The following is a 16,179-nucleotide window of genomic DNA, read 5'->3' on the forward strand; positions in this document are numbered from 1 at the left end:
AGCGTTAACAGTCTTTCTCTGCCACAGAGCTACGTGAAATAAGCTGCAAAAGGACGAAAATCTGGGCCAAGTTAAGGTGAAAGGAGTGTAGTGAAAAACAGAGTAGATAGTTCACAGCTAAAGGGTTAAAGGTTCGTCCACTTGCCAACCGTATCACCATTTCCTTAGCGATTTATTCTGGACAATGCCCCTCAGAATCCTTTTGTATACCACTGATGCAACAGTGAATTTAAAACAATATAAATAGCAGTGAAGATAATATCAAGGAGTAATATGCAACATAAATCGCTAAGGAAGAAGTGCTACGGAACCTCCAATGCAATCTACAACAGTTCAGAATCTTGATAAAAATTTAGCTTTTGTGGATGTGGTCTCAAATCCATTCCAAAATAGATATATACTCGGACACAACACACACCTTTTCACGCCTGCCTCTGATCTTTGCTCTTAACTCCATCATCTAATATACTATGCTTCTGGCCGTGTGTGTGTGTGTGTGTGTGTGTGTGTGTGTGTGTGTGTGTGTGTGTGTGTGTGTGTGTGTTTAGCAAGATGACTGCAATTGGGTCACAGATGGGCCTGTTTTAATTTTATGTAGATTAAAATTTTCTAAAGATGTATGTTGACCCCTAATTGTTCCCGCTGGATATACGAGAAATGCGTCTGGGATGGTGGCCGCTAAGCACTTGTAACTATAACTAATTTGGACTGGACTATAATGACAGTGATGGAGAGTGAGGGAGTGTGGGCAGGTGTGGAAGGATGTGAGACGTGGCCAGGTGTACAGTACTTGTAATCTGGAGTGTACCTTGGGATGCCACTCACCGTCATGGCTGGTGGAGTCGACTATCCTTGGTGAGGACAGTGGGCCTGGTCCCGCCCTGGTGAAGGCTCGCACTGCCACCTCGTACAGCGTGGCGGGTGTCAGGCCTCTCACCTCGTACTGCTCAACGCCACCTGGTTCTGGGCAGCAAGGACCATTTTAGAACTTGTGTGCTACTGCTACTCCTACTGCTGCTACTATTACTACTACTACTACTACTACGACTACAACTACTACTACGTCTACTCCTGCTGCTGCTGTTGTTCTGTACGCTCCAGCAACTGCTTTTACTATTGCTACTACAACTTTTTACAACTACTACTTTTACTACTACTAATACTAGTGCTTTCATCATTTGGTAGATGTGGACACCTACCATCCACTCACTCAATGCAGAGTTACCCTGAGGTGAGTCTATACTGCATGGCAAGCTAAATGATATTTTGTAGCCCAGGAAATCATTTACTGTGCTGGATGGTAACTGCATAACCAAATGGATACCTGGTGGTCTAGTGGGTTATGGCGCTCCAACCAGGTGTGGTCCATCCACTGGGTAGATGGGGTTTATTGCTCACATAATACTGTTCTACCCTCCTCTCTCTTTATTTTTCGGATACTACCCCACCCCACTCTGATGTGGCACAGAGACCATAATGATGATGGTGATGATGGTTTTCCAGTGCATTTACGGATTCTGAAAGCAGTTGCATTCGCTGGTTCGAATAATAGGTATCTTTCGGTAACATTTATTGTGTACACCCGAGGAAAGTTCCGCGTTATACACTCGCCCACCACTTCGAAATAGTAAATGTGAGAAGTGGTAGCGAAGCAGTAGCCAACATTCATCTATCTGGTAACTGTGTGAGAAGGATGGGGATGGAAGAGGGAAGGGTAGGAACTATCAGCTCCCCCAGCCTTCCTCCTCACTTAACCTCTCCCCTCTCACACAGTGGTACCAGACATCTGAGTGTCTGGCTACTGCTTTACTAGCGGCTCTCTCACGCATAAAGGTCCGAACTGCCAACAGGTGAAGAGAAACACATCTGTAAGGAAAAATGTACCCCTTCTCCATAAATAAATAAATAAATAAATGCTAATAATTACTGTAGATCTGCAAGGCAGAGCCAGGATCCGAGGGGCGTGATGGTGTTTGAATGATCACCTGTCATTGTCGATGAATATTTTGTTGGTACTTTTCCTGCTTTCGCTTTTCTTGTTTTATGAACTCCACCCTACCCCATCCTTACGAGGGTCAAAGAGGTCAGGATGATGAACATGATGGTAACGATGATTTATTTTGCTCGTAATTGTAGTTCCCGGCGTTATATTTTGAAGAACTTCATATTTCAGTCAGACCTGTAATGTGGCAGACCTGTGACTGTCCTGGTGATGTATATGTGAGTGTGGCAGACCTGTGACTGTCCTGGTGATGTACAGACGTCGGAATAAGTTCGTTTCCTTTTCCATGGACTAAGGTGTTTGTAACACTGCACGGTGGAGAGCTATCCCCTCCTCCTCCCTTCCTCATAGTCCCACACTCCCACCCAACCCACCCACTTTTCTCTCCGACCCCATAACCCCACCCGGTACCCTCCATACTCTTGCTCACAGCCAGCTAGGGGTCCTGTACTTCTTGCACCTCTCTAATTACGTGTAGTCCGAACAACTAATAAAGGGATAGTACAGTATATATCATAAACCAAGTTAGAAGAAGGTTTGCTACACTGTGAGAGAGAGAAAATAAGTCTGCTGTGATTAAATATTGCGGTAGTAGACACACACACACACACACACACACACACACACACACACACACACACACACACACACACACCTCACATACGTATAGCATATACTGGTGATCTTCGACCATTGGGATATCGCACCTTATCAGTTATGGTGACGTCATTAATTTCCGCTGGTTAGGACAAGGGTGTGGGTGTTGGTGGAGCTGTTGCACAAAACCCCAGAATGAGTTCTTATCTGTTCCTCACACCTGCGGGCATAATTATATGCCTCATAGCATCACCAGCCAGGGTCACGCACAGACACCTTCGCTGCTCTAGTTTTCCCTAAACCGACCATTTGCAATGTTGCCAATGTAGCTCAATTACCGCTAGCTCTAGAAATAATTCGAACTAGCAGAAAATATGACATCGAGTGACATGAATGCTAGCCATTTTCGCGGGAATTAAGCCATCTTATTCTATACTGTACGGGGTACACCCAACTGCCTATAGAGAGTCCAGCATTTTATGCCATATAGCAATAACCTTGTGATTTTGAGGACTAATCAAGCAGACTATTGTGTGTATGTATTGGTAACGCTGACGAAACAGCTGATGCCATCCCACAAGCCCGAATCTTTATACCCACGTCACTCCTCCCACCTCTATCAGAGTAACCAATAACTCCCCAATATATAGCTACACGACTCTGTGGGATAAGAGACATGCCATTCTAGTGATCTCCAGAACTGCTGCGACCATAGGATTATCGAAATAGATCACCAACGCCAGAAATAGCTATTGCAATAGCCTATGCACACTCCGAATATACTGTATATATATATATATATATATATATATATATATATATATATATATATATATATATATATATATATATATATATATATATGAAGCGTCTAGTGGCAGAGTGACGTATGCGCCAAAAATGGCCGATGGTGAGTTATTCCTACCAATATGTAGATGGAGCCTTCTAGTTCCTCCCTGTATAAAGTTACATACAGAAAGGACCCTTATGGCTGGCTGGCAGATGGGCAAGCGTCGCGTGTTTTAGGCCTTGAAAACCTATATAAGAAGTCTGCTCCCACATGGCAGAAAGACGTACGCGCCACGAGCGGCTAGCCACTGGGAGGCAGCGTCTCAGTACTGGCCCCAAGCCTCAGCCAGTCCCCCACCAGCAGTGTTACCATATCTAGCATAATTTTATTCTTTTAGCATAATTTTGATCAAATTTTCGAGTCTGGAATATTTTTTAGCATAATAGAAGTTTTAGCATACTTATGCCTCCTGCATACCCTAATGGTGTTGAACTGCACAAGAAGGTTCCACACTTGACATCCTTGCTCCAGTTTGTACCACATGAGCACCGGGGGTTCTTTAAGGATATTTTCCGTGCCCAGGAACAACTTGGGCCTGATGCGGCAGTTGCTGACGGGGGCGCAGACCCCGACGACGACTTCCTCAATGAGTAACCCCCTCCTCCCCCAAACACAACATCAACATGTACAACACATCAGAACTGGATTGGTGAATACTGAAATTATAATAGTAAGCACTATGAATCACTCTATAGATTAGATAACTCTTACAATAATCCAGGGAAAAAGATTTAATTAAAAATTTACTATATAAAAATTAATAAAAAATAAAAAATGCATTATTAATATAAAACTTTCACAATTCAATAATTTTTGTTTATTTTCATTTGGATCACATAATTGTAACCCATGTTAATATTTTGTGTATGACCCTCAATGGGGGGGGGGTGCGTTTGTGTGTTTGGTTTTGGTTATTGTTTCTTTGTTTTTTCCTAAACAATGGATTCATTAAATTGCATTTTTTTGAGAGCATTACACTGATGTAAAACAACATTAGTTTTTTCTTTATACCTTTTATGTACACATTCTTCTAATTTAAGCTTTAATTACTCGAAAGTAACTCCCTGCCGCATACGTCACTCTCTCTCTCTCTCTCTCTCTCTCTCTCTCTCTCTACAGTATATATATATATATATATATATATATATATATATATATATATATATATATTATATATAGAATTAGATATATGTATAGAGAGAGAGAGAGAGAGAGAGAGAGAGAGAGAGAAAGGAATGCAACTATTCCCCGATAACCGTGCATATAAGGATAACTAGAGCGCTACATACTGATTCATTTACCACTGAAACTCAAAAGGTTCAACCGAAGTATTGTCAAAGGAATAGAAGTATCTTTCTCTCATAAAGATACCGAACCCACCCGCATCAAGTAGAGTGTCCCTATCATGGTTATTATGGATCTGGCTCGGCAACATGACAAAGTTACCCTCCGGGGGCAAATAGTTCACCTGAAGCGTTTGGGACTGGAGTGTTTGGGAAACGAGATGTGTGGGAGATGGCGGTCGAAAGAGATGTTTGTGATACAGTTTATTCCTTGTTAGTTGTACGGTTTGTACGGACTACACGTCATTACAGAGGTGCAAGAAGTACAGGACCCCTAGCTGGCTGTGAGCGAGAGTATGGAGGGTACCGGGTGGGGTTTTGGAGTAGGAGAAATAAGTGTTTGGGTGGGAGTGTCGGACTATGAGGAAGGGAGGAGGAGGGGATACCTCTCCACCGTGCAGTGTTACAAACACCTTAGTCCACGGAAATGGAAACGAACTTATTCCGACGTCTGTATATAATGTGTGTGGCAGACCTGTGACTGGCCTGGTGATGTATATATATAATGTGTGTGGCAGACCTGTGACTGGCCTGGTGATGTATATATATAATGTGTGTGGCAGACCTGTGACTGGCCTGGTGATGTATATAATGTGTGTGGCAGACCTGTGACTGGCCTGGTGATGTATATATATAATGTGTGTGGCAGACCTGTGACTGGCCTGGTGATGTATATATATAATGTGTGTGGCAGACCTGTGACTGGCCTGGTGATGTATATAATGTGTGTGGCAGACCTGTGACTGGCCTGGTGATGTATATAATGTGTGTGGCAGACCTGTGACTGGCCTGGTGATGTATATAATATGTCCCTGGAGGTTCTGGCGCCTGACTGCGATGGTGTAGCCTCTCAGGGTGCCGTGGATGAGGAGGGGGTCAGGGGCGCTCCATGTCACCAGCAGGGAGTGAGGACCCCCCGCGGCCACACGAACGTCCCGAGGCTCCCCTGAAGGTGCTGGAAGAAAAAACACATTCGAGTAGAGGCAGAATGTGATTTTCGGCTTTATTATCAAAACAGTGAGGGCAAACGTGTCGACAAGCCAGTACATTCTGACAATTATTTATAGGCCACCTGTGATTCTTGGACGTCATTAGCCTGCATCCCGCGTTTCAGGGTGAAGTCAGCCGATTTGACTCAACCTACGCAAGTCAAGGAGTAGATGAAAGCTTTACCCTCTAATCCGAGATGTGAAAAGATTATCCTAAGCTGAATGCAATGGACTAGTGGCAGCAAGAATTAACAATGAAAGAATTAGCTATAATTCATTAGGGTCATGTACGCTCTCAGCTTGAATATTGCTCACCCTTGTGGAAGGGATGTGGAGAGGTTGCACTAAAACAACTAGGCAAAATTCAGAACAAAGCTGTTGGAATAATTAATAACCCAGCTATTATTAAAAAAAAAAAAAAAAAAACTCCCCTACAAGTAAGAAGGAATGTTGCCTCCCTTGCATTATTTTACAGATACTTTTATGGCAAATGCTCAGGCGAAGTTGCGTCCATGGTGCCACCTCTCCATGCCTTCCATCGTGCTACACGGGCATCTGGTAGCGCTCATGACTGGAATGTCACTCAGCCATATTGCAGAACTTCTGCCTATCAGAATTCTTTTACTCCCCGACCTGCATCTTTCTGGAACTCGCTTCCCCAGAGTTGTTTTCCCCCAAACTTCAACCCACAACTGTCCAAGTCCAACTGTTACAGATAATTTATGAATGGAGGACGCCAGTAATCTGGTGTATGGATTTTTTTAATTCATTTGTTTTTCCTTCCTCTATTCTGTTATTCAAAAAAAAAAAAAAAAAAAAAAAAAAAAAACATTAGTTTAGGGGTCAAGAGGGGCAACCAGTTCATGATTTTAGTCCCAGGTTATCTTACAGCACAATCGGGAATACTCTAATGTACACTTACACCGCCATCTGTATATTTGAATGGACGAAGCCTGGACCAAGAGAGAAGCAAATATTGTTTAACAGTGTGACAGGCATGAGAATTAAACACAAGACTCATGGGTTATGCCTAGTCGTGAGGTGGACGTGTTAACCAAGGCACCACCGGCTTCTGCGTTTTCGAAATCAGGGAAAAATTAAAGTGTAATTAATGCTCGCAGTTTCACACCAAAAGCGACCAATTAAGCGAAGTCTAAGGCACGTATTCTCATCGGTTAAGGAAGCTCCCTAACATCTCCTCCTTAGCGATTTATTTTTGGATATGGCTGATTAATTTCCTTTTCTACGTTATTTATGCAGGATATGGTGACAGTGGAAGGATTTATGTAACTCAGAAGAGGACAATAAGGTGTAATAAACAACATAAATCGCTTAGGAAGAGGTGTTAAGGAACTTAACCGATGAGAAAAAGGGCCTAAGTCTTTCTAGTAGTGTGCAGTGTGATTTATTTGATTTTATTACAATTTATACCGCAAGTGAGAGCCAATTTACACTTATCTAATCTACACATGGCGATCATCCAGTCCTAACCTAATGCCCTTATCAAAGTCCCATCACGTCTCATTCCTACCCTAGTGTTGATATTAAGGGTTGGTAATGCAGTTGGTAATGTGCCGTGACAATAAAATGCTTAGCTCAAATTATAAACCAGGACATTGTGTTAGACTATGTAAATGCCGTATAACTTTCTTGGTCAATAAATCTTGTATTCTAATTCTTATTCTTGTTCTTATGGCGCCTGATGGTTTAGTGGGTAATTAAGGCGCTCCAATCGGATTGAGCCTGTGCAGGTTTATACCCAAGGGGAGGTTGGGACTTATTGATCACGGAATGCCACTGAGGGATGAGTGAGCCACGGGCTCCTAGGCTCCTCATGGGGAGACATAGGATTGGATGATAAATGAATGAATGAATGAATGAATGTTCTTATTATTCCTACTGTGGCACAGTGACGATCCATTGCTGTGACGCTAACCTTCCTCTGTGGCGTGACGGTGCACGTGGGTGAGGTCTGCGAAAGGGCTTCCAGGTGATCCAGGTAAATGGATACGCCACGCCATTGCACAGTGCTCAGGGACAGGAAAGAGTAAAATCCTGCACCAGCCGTCCTCATTAGTGCTAAGATGCGCGTGGGTGATGACTGTGAGACTTCCAGGTTATTGTTATATCCATTAAGCTCCTGAATCCGAATGAAGTCTTTTTTAAATTCTCCTTGCTGCTGCCTTACGATTTTCTTTAACTTTAGAAAGGCCTGTCATACTGAAGGGGTTTTTATCAAGCCTTTATCTAACCCATGCAGTTTCAAAATTCTATCCCACGCTGAGTAAACTAGTCAGGAAATGTCAGGAAAAAATAAGAAAGACATCCTCTGGCCTAACGATGTTAAGATGGAGGGATTACGTGTTTCTAGGCAATCAGAACAACGCCCTGTCATTACATACTAATAACATAGGAACAGTGAGTGAAATTCTAAATTGCCTTGGTCGTGGTGAAGAAGCGTGTGGGTGATGGCTGTGACAGGGTTCTCAGACGATGAACAGGTTAACAGATAGAGGATGGAGAGTGAGGGACTAACGAGGACAGTGTATGCAAGTGAGGTGGAGAGGGGGAGAGGGAGGAGGAGGCCGAGGATGAGATGGAGGGATGGAGTAGAGAGGTATATGAAAGAGGGGGGTGTGAGCTGGGGGAAGGACAATGAAATGACGGGGGACAGGGCCACATGGAGGCGATTTGTTTGTGGCCACCCTTTACGGGATTAAGGGGTCTAGAAATACATAGATAAAAAGAATAAATAAAAGACGAGTGCACCCCTTCACCGCATACTTATAAAAAAGAAACTATACTCCTTTTACATTATCTTGGCCCAGATTCTCATGTTGTGGCTCATGTAGCTCAGTGGGGAAAAAAAAAAGACAGTACAGCAGCTCTACATCCTTTCTGTAGCACTTCTTCGTGACTAGCATCCTATTTTTAGTGCTACTCTCTTGCTGCAACTCAGCAATCGAGATGGAGAGACGGTAAATTATAGGCCAAGATTGAGTAAAGTGGGTGCCATATAGTAAAATCCTGCACTAAGTTCCCTCGTTGGTGGTGACAAGAATGCGCGTGGGTGATGATTGTGAGAGTTCCAGAGAGAGGAAAAAAAAATAAAGACAATAAAAACGACTACGCCATGGAATTGTACAGTGCCTGAAAGGAACGACCAAGTAAAATGATCTCACTTTCCTCTGGTGATGAGGCGTGTGGGTGATGACTGAGAGAGAGAGTTCCAGGAGAAAAAAAAATGACTAACGAAAGATAAGCATTCGGGAGCCGAATGTTAATCGCCCGCCAGAATATGCTGCTGACCAAGTCCAAGCTCAAGAGGTTCATGAGATATAATGGTGCTAAAGGCGGATGTTAAAAACTAGTTGACCTTTGGCAGCCATTTGGGTGACCTTGACCTTGACCCTGAATGCCCATTTTCGAATTCGTCCAAGATTTTGACAATATCTTGATACCCTGAAGGTTTTACGTTGATAGCTCAAGCCGTTCATGAGATATAACGGAAACATGCATGCACGCACACACACACACATAAACACACACACACACACACACACACACACACACACACACACACACAGAGGAGGGCAAAAACATTACTGCTCCGCTTTGTAAAGGCTGGCAATAAAAATGAATACGGCCTGGAACTGTGGTGTCTGAATGGGAAGGGCTAAGTCAAATGATGGCCTGACCTTCCTCTGTGGTGGTGAAGATCCGTGTGGGTGATGGCTGTGATACTCCGAGGTCGTTGTGTGCCATTAGTCTGACCATATAGGTGTGGTGTGGGGCCAGGCCTGTCAGCACGTGGGATGCCGTCCACTGCCCTACACTCACATTGCGACCGTGGCCAGACCAGGACTCCTCCTTCACCCCTGCAGCATGAGGAGGCAAACATAGTATTTACTCAACACGTTAAACATAGCATAGCATAGCATAGCACAGCATAGGGTTACATAGCATACAACCACCCTTACCTTCATACTCAAAACAACTCCTCCTTATCCTTATATTCAAAACGACCCCCTTATTCTTATACTCAAGACGACCCCTCATACCCTTATACTGTATGGTGACCAAGGCGGGCTGAGGCAGAGTCCACGACACCACCGCTGACCTGCTCGTGACCTCGCTGACCGTCACGCCAGAAGGGGCAGTGGGTGGCTCTAGCAGGGGTGATAGGAACGTGGGGTGTTATGAGTATAATGCTATTTGGTATGGTGGTGTTAAATGGTGTAGTGTTATTAAGTAAACACTGCTTAGATTTGGCTCTCTGTGATATTGTTTTTGTTTTTTCTTGGAGGGAACAATCTTACTCTGGCCTTTGGTTCCTTCTTCCTGCATAAAAAAAAGTACAGTGAAATCCAGAACAGTATTGATTGGTACAGTGATGGTAGGTATGGTGATCATAGAGATAGTGAAAACAGATATAGTGACAATAGGTATAGTGACAATAGGTATGGTGATAATGGATGTAGTGACGGTAGGTATAGTGATAATAAATATAGCTGTAGGCTAATAAGTATAGTGATATTAGGTACAGTGTTAATAGGTACAGTGTACTTACCTATAATAGCCACGTAGAACACCTGGGAGTGGGCGCCGTGTGGGTTGGTGGCACGGCAGGTGTATGGACCCGCGTCGGCAGCAGTCACTGACACCATTTCCAACACTGCCCTCACCACACCCCCTGCCTCACTCTGCCGAATCCTTACCCTGTGTGTGTGTGTGTGTGTGTGTGTGTGTGTGTGTGTGTGTGTGTGTGTGTGTGTGTGTGTGTGTGTGTGTGTGTGTGTGTGTGTGTGTGTGTGTGTGTGTGTGAAGAAAAAGATGGAATACTTTAAAATAATCTCTTCTGGTTCGAAAATTCTCTCCAGTCTCAATAAAATTTTTGGTGACAGCGGTTAAAGAATATATATTACATCATAGGTGGTGGCCCCCATCATCCACTCACTTGATGTAGCGCTGCCTACTTCTTCCTTCACTTTATCATTCTTTTTCTGTGTCTGCCCTCTCATTTCCTATTTCTCCCATCTTTCTTGTCACTCTTTATAAATCTTCTTTCTTTTTCATATGGCTTTACATTGAGTGGCAAGCCTAATGGTTTCCTGTCCGCCAGGAAACCATTTATGACGCCGGGTGGTAACCATATAACCAACCCATACGTGCTCCCTACGTGTCAACAAGTGGGTTGGCGGGGGGTTAGTGCCCTTCCCCGTAAAACCACTAACTCAAACGGCCACCCCTTACGGGATTACGGCGTCTGGCTATAGATAGATAGATAAAGACGCTTTCCTTGGGCTTCCGTTTGAAGGTAGCGGGGATAAATTGAACTGGACTTGCAATGAAGGGGTTAAGGAAGCTCCCTAACACCATTTCCTAAGCGACTTATTTTGCTTATTACACCTTGCTGTTCTCCGTGTTAAATAAGTCATTCTAATATCGCCCTGTTTTGCAAATATAAATATGCAGATGGATATTAACCAGTTATTTCCAAAAATAAATCGCCAAGGAAGAGGTGTTAGGGAGCTTCCTTACCCGACGAGAATACTAGCCCAATTGTGACAGTGGATAGTGTTGGTGTGAGACCTGACAATGGTGGTAATATTATTTTAGCAGTAGTAGTAGTAGTAGTAGTAGCAGCAGCAACAGCAGCAGCAGCAGCAGCAGCAGTAGTAGTAGTAGTAGTTGTAGTAGAAGTACTAGTAGTAGTAGTAGTAGTAGCAGAAGCAGTAGTAGTAGTAGTAGTAGTAGTAGTAGTAGTAGTGGTGGTAGCCCCGGTTCATCTGAAAAGTGAACCCAGTGGACTACAGGCTTAAAGTGCCATTCTGCGGTCACCATCCTCCTGTTGGGGGATAGGGAAGGATCTGAGGGACGTTTGTATACCCAGGAAGTTGATCCGCCTGGTTATATCAGTGCCACCACGTGAAGGCGTCCCCCTCCAGCACAGGTGTTATCAGGTAAGTAAATTGTGATCTTACGTGTGTCCAGGTGAGACGTGGTCATGGTGTCGGCGCCAGGTAAGGGTGAGGGGGTCGTCACCTGTGGCCTCACACGTCACCGTCACCACCTGCCCGGCGTGGCCCGTCACACGTCCACCCTCCGTCACCACACGCGCCGGGGCTGTCAGGGAGATGGCTGAGATAAGATCGTGTGATGGTGAAAGGCGATGGAGGCTGGTGAGATAAAATGAACTGTCTCCAGGCTACGTTGTCCTTCACTTGATGTAGTGCTGCATACTTCCTCCTTCACCTTCGTCATTCATTTTCTGTTTCTGCCCTCCTCTCCTCCTTTTTCCCCCATCCTTCCTGTCACCATTTATTACTCTTCTTTCCTCTTCAGGTGACTCTACATTGAGTGGCAAACCCAGTGGCTTCACATAATCCAGGAAACCATTTGCAACGCTGGGTGATAATCATAACAAACAAAGGGGAGCTGTGGAGCCTGCTATGGTGTCCCTATTAACTGGATGGAGAGACACAAGTGCGGCATCCATCCAGGAATCAAACATCGATCCTCGTCCTCGCGCTTCGATGAGACGAGGTGCTCCCTGCTGCAAGGTAACATTGGTTCACTGCAAGGAGCGGTTCTGCAGTTGTGGTTGCTTGCCTGTGGTTGGTGGGTCTGTTCGGCCAGACAGACCAGTGTTATTCAACTACAGCAATGAATCAGTCTGCTACTCTACATTCTTTCTCACCTTCTCAGTTTCACACTGACTGACTGCTTTCAATTTAGCTGTACCCTATTCACTTCTACTAGGCTTAAAATTGCACACATTAATACTAGAATATGGTGCTCGAAGAAGTTCTGTAGAGAGGATGTTGAGCCGTAGTATTATCTTAGTCTGGCACTGAGCTATGGAAATAAAGCTGCAAAAGGACGAAAATCTCCTCTTGATAATAATGAATGGACTACAGTTTTCACAAACTATTTCCATTATGTGAGCACCAACAAAATAAATGGCGAGGGCAATTGAAGACTGTCGCTCCACCCACCGTGCACAGTCAGCTGAACCACCTTGGAGATGGGTTTGCCGACAGAGTTTGCGGCCCGGCACAGATACCAGCCAGCATCCGACGTCATGGTCTCCTGCAGGATGAGGGAGCCGTTTGGTGTCTGCGAGGACCTCACCCCATCCACCACCAGAGGCTGGAAGTCCCTGGCAACCTCACCTAACACACCAAACCTTCATATTACTTGTTTTACCTGGCAGAGTGCAAATAGTAGATATATAGAGCATTTCTTGAATCTGATAAGCACAGTAAACCTTAGCAATATTCTCTTTCACCAGTGCAGTAAAGAAAACGTTGTATATCAGATCATTTTAGAACTTAAACACAAAAATAATGAGTTAATCCACGTGGTATTTCAGGGCAAATAACAAGGGTCGACAACAGCTGTTATTGTCTGCTTTTTTATACACATATTCTCTTACCTGGTGCTTTCATCCAGGTGACAACAGGCTGAGGGTACCCACGGGCATTGCAGTCCATCACCACAGTGGACCCCACCAAGGCTGTACCACCTGAGGGCTCCACCACCCACTTAGGAGACACCTGTCCAACGCACACGCATTATCAACACTATAATAACTGTTATACTCCTTTTACTTTAACTTCACTAATATTGACCCCTTTCTATCTTAAACCCTGAGCTATAAGAAGAAATCAACCCAAGAACATAGCATTAGTCACGAAGAGTACTTGGGAAAAGATGTAGAGTCTTAGCACTGTCTTTTCAAAAACTGACATACGTGAAATAAGCTTCTGGCAGACGAAAATCTGGGTCAAGTTAAGGTGAAACCAGTGTAGTTTACTTTTACATAATTCCTACATCTAGGCACGGAGTCGTGAAGCAAATCTACAGTGCATCAGTTTCAATCCCAGTTCAGCTGCTAGAGTATAGAGATGAATTACAAGATAAAATAATGTTGCGTGTTGCTGTCAGTGAATATATCTTCTTTTTGTATACAGGGTGTCCCGGGAATGGACGTACTAACATCAAAAGGTGATTCAAGAGCTGATATTCATTCATTCATTGCCAGACGCCATGTATCCCAAACAGGGTGGCCAAGGGCTTAGAGTTAATTGTTTTACAGGGAGGGGCACTAATCCTCCACCATCCCCACTTCACACGTAGGGATGCCAACTGCATCTGGTGTTCCCAGGCGGTCACCCATCCAAGTACTAACCAGACCCAACGTTGCTTTATATGATTATAGTATAATAATAATAATAATAATAATAATAATAATAACAACAGTACACTCGATATAACAAACTACAGTAAATAGTATCAGACGTGATGTTAAAGCCGATAGCTTGTTACAGCTGAACACCATGCAGTTCAGTAATTTCTCAGACGTCCTGGCTTTTACTGAACAAAGATTTTTACACAGCATTGTTTGGCCATAAACTCATGTACAAAAATATACAGCTGGGTCTACATGGCTATTTTTCTCAATAAATGCTCTTATTAATATTACCTTATTTTCCTTACCTTTCAGGAAGTAATTGCACTGCAAATAAAGACTGCAAGTAAGCCTTGGATAAATCTATGTTTGTTTGTCATGCCACGCTGGTCAGTGTTTCCCACGCATCCATTCTTTTACCAAATAAAATTCGTTAAATGAACATTATGTTCAGCCAGTTCAAGGTGGCCGTTAAAACTGAAATTCATTAAAAGAGGGTTCTGTATATTGAGTGTACACAGCTAGTTATTAATTGCTTTGAGTGTGCATTATGAGGGAGACCATTTACGCCCATATGGTCATCATAAGGGTTGAAAACAGGACGCAGGTTAATATGGCAATTTTTACTCAAAATCAGGTCAAGAATAATCGCCTGAGAGTAGTATGGCAAGTACTGGACCCCCTGTATACGGATAAGGACAAATATCTGACTACTATTTTACCTTCTCCCCCTATACCTCTCCTCTGGTGGCAGATATCCTAAGGTGAAAGAAGGCTGGTAAGTTTCTCTACCTATGGCTGATTCTTTCTAATATGATGTGTTGGCGAGGAAACTGATGGGCATAACTGTGAAGCAGACACAGTAGAAAGGTTAAGTAGACACAGTGGAAGGGTAAAGCAGACACAGAAGAAGGATAGGCAAAATTTAGTCCTTGAAATTCACTGTACATTGATGGAAAACACGGCTTGTCCACCACTGTTTCAGAGCCAGTGAGTTGCTTACTGCATCATCTCTGCAATGCTTTGTACCCAGATAAAGTTACTGCACTGGCTACACTGAAACTAACGTTATCATTCAGACCCAAGTTAACTGAATTTTTTGTCAACTTCAGTACACTTACTGTAACGTGAATCAACGCTAAACCAAATTACCATACTGTTACTAAGCATACATTCCAAACATAATTCCAGAACAGTTTTATTTAATGACACTTTACTAATACGACTGACACACACACACACACACACACACACACACACACACACACACACACACACACACACACACACACACACACACACACACACACACACACACACACACACACAGTTCTGATCGTCTGGTGGTGATACGTAAATGCATAATACACAACTCGAGGTGCACTTTTCCACATACCTCAACCTGAAATATCTATGAAACTGACAATGAAGATCCATACAGCTAAGCAAACTACGACTGTCTGGGCTGAAGATTTGTAGTGGTTAATTATTGTTCAGACAAACTAGTGAATACAGTGGCACGGCAAGAAACAATACGTACTGTCCAGGGCCTTATAGCTGGTGTGTGTGTGTGTGTGTGTGTGCTCACCTTGACCTTGATGGTGGCTGTTTTGTTGACGGCAGCAGCGGCATTGGCAGCTTCACAGGTATAGGCGCCTGAGTGGTGCTCCTGTAGCCTCTTCAACACCAACACCTGCAATACAGTCACCCTACTTCACGTCAGTACACCCTACTTCACTGCAATACACCCTACTTCACTGCAATACACCCTACTTCAGGTCAGTACACCCTACTCCACTGCAATACACCCTACTTCACTGCAATACACCCTACTTCACTGCAATACACCCTACTTCACTGCAATACACCCTACTTCATTGCAATACACCCTACTTCACTGCAATACACAGTCACCCTACTTCACTCCACGACAATGACCTCTAACAACTTAACCCTCTGACCTAACTCTTCCCATCCTCTCCCATCCCAAACTCATACAGTTAACAATTTCATCTCCCCATCTTAATCTCTGGTGGAGGAGAGGGACGCCTTCCCGTGACGGAACCGTTTTCACCGGATGGGTCCGCTGCCCGAGTATACAAACGTCCCTTACCTCCATCTCCATCCCCCGAAAGGATGGTGGGTTGCAGAAGGGTAGCTTGAGCCTGCAATCCACTGGGTTCAAATTCAGATGAGCGTGAAGT

The 16,179-nt window shown here is 43.9% G+C and overlaps 1 protein-coding gene across 1 annotated transcript in view; it reads right to left on the minus strand.

The window, feature by feature from the left end:
* Window positions 1-16,179, minus strand: part of LOC145409509 (cell adhesion molecule Dscam2-like) — a 78,521-nt gene that overhangs the window by 50,695 nt on the left and 11,647 nt on the right. Inside the window, exons 8-17 of the mRNA XM_080279898.1 lie at window positions 15,564-15,668; window positions 13,220-13,340; window positions 12,780-12,956; window positions 11,766-11,907; window positions 10,352-10,500; window positions 9,843-9,950; window positions 9,480-9,659; window positions 5,537-5,747; window positions 1,164-1,168; window positions 826-957 (exon numbers count right to left, since the gene is read on the minus strand). Of these exons, the coding sequence (XP_080136024.1) occupies window positions 826-957; window positions 1,164-1,168; window positions 5,537-5,747; window positions 9,480-9,659; window positions 9,843-9,950; window positions 10,352-10,500; window positions 11,766-11,907; window positions 12,780-12,956; window positions 13,220-13,340; window positions 15,564-15,668 (1,330 nt within the window). The remainder of the gene's footprint in view (window positions 1-825; window positions 958-1,163; window positions 1,169-5,536; window positions 5,748-9,479; window positions 9,660-9,842; window positions 9,951-10,351; window positions 10,501-11,765; window positions 11,908-12,779; window positions 12,957-13,219; window positions 13,341-15,563; window positions 15,669-16,179) is intronic.

This window comes from Coenobita brevimanus, chromosome 81 (assembly GCF_032717465.1).
Source record: "Coenobita brevimanus isolate Jiangsu-jjx chromosome 81, ASM3271746v2, whole genome shotgun sequence".
NCBI lineage: Eukaryota > Metazoa > Arthropoda > Malacostraca > Decapoda > Coenobitidae > Coenobita > Coenobita brevimanus.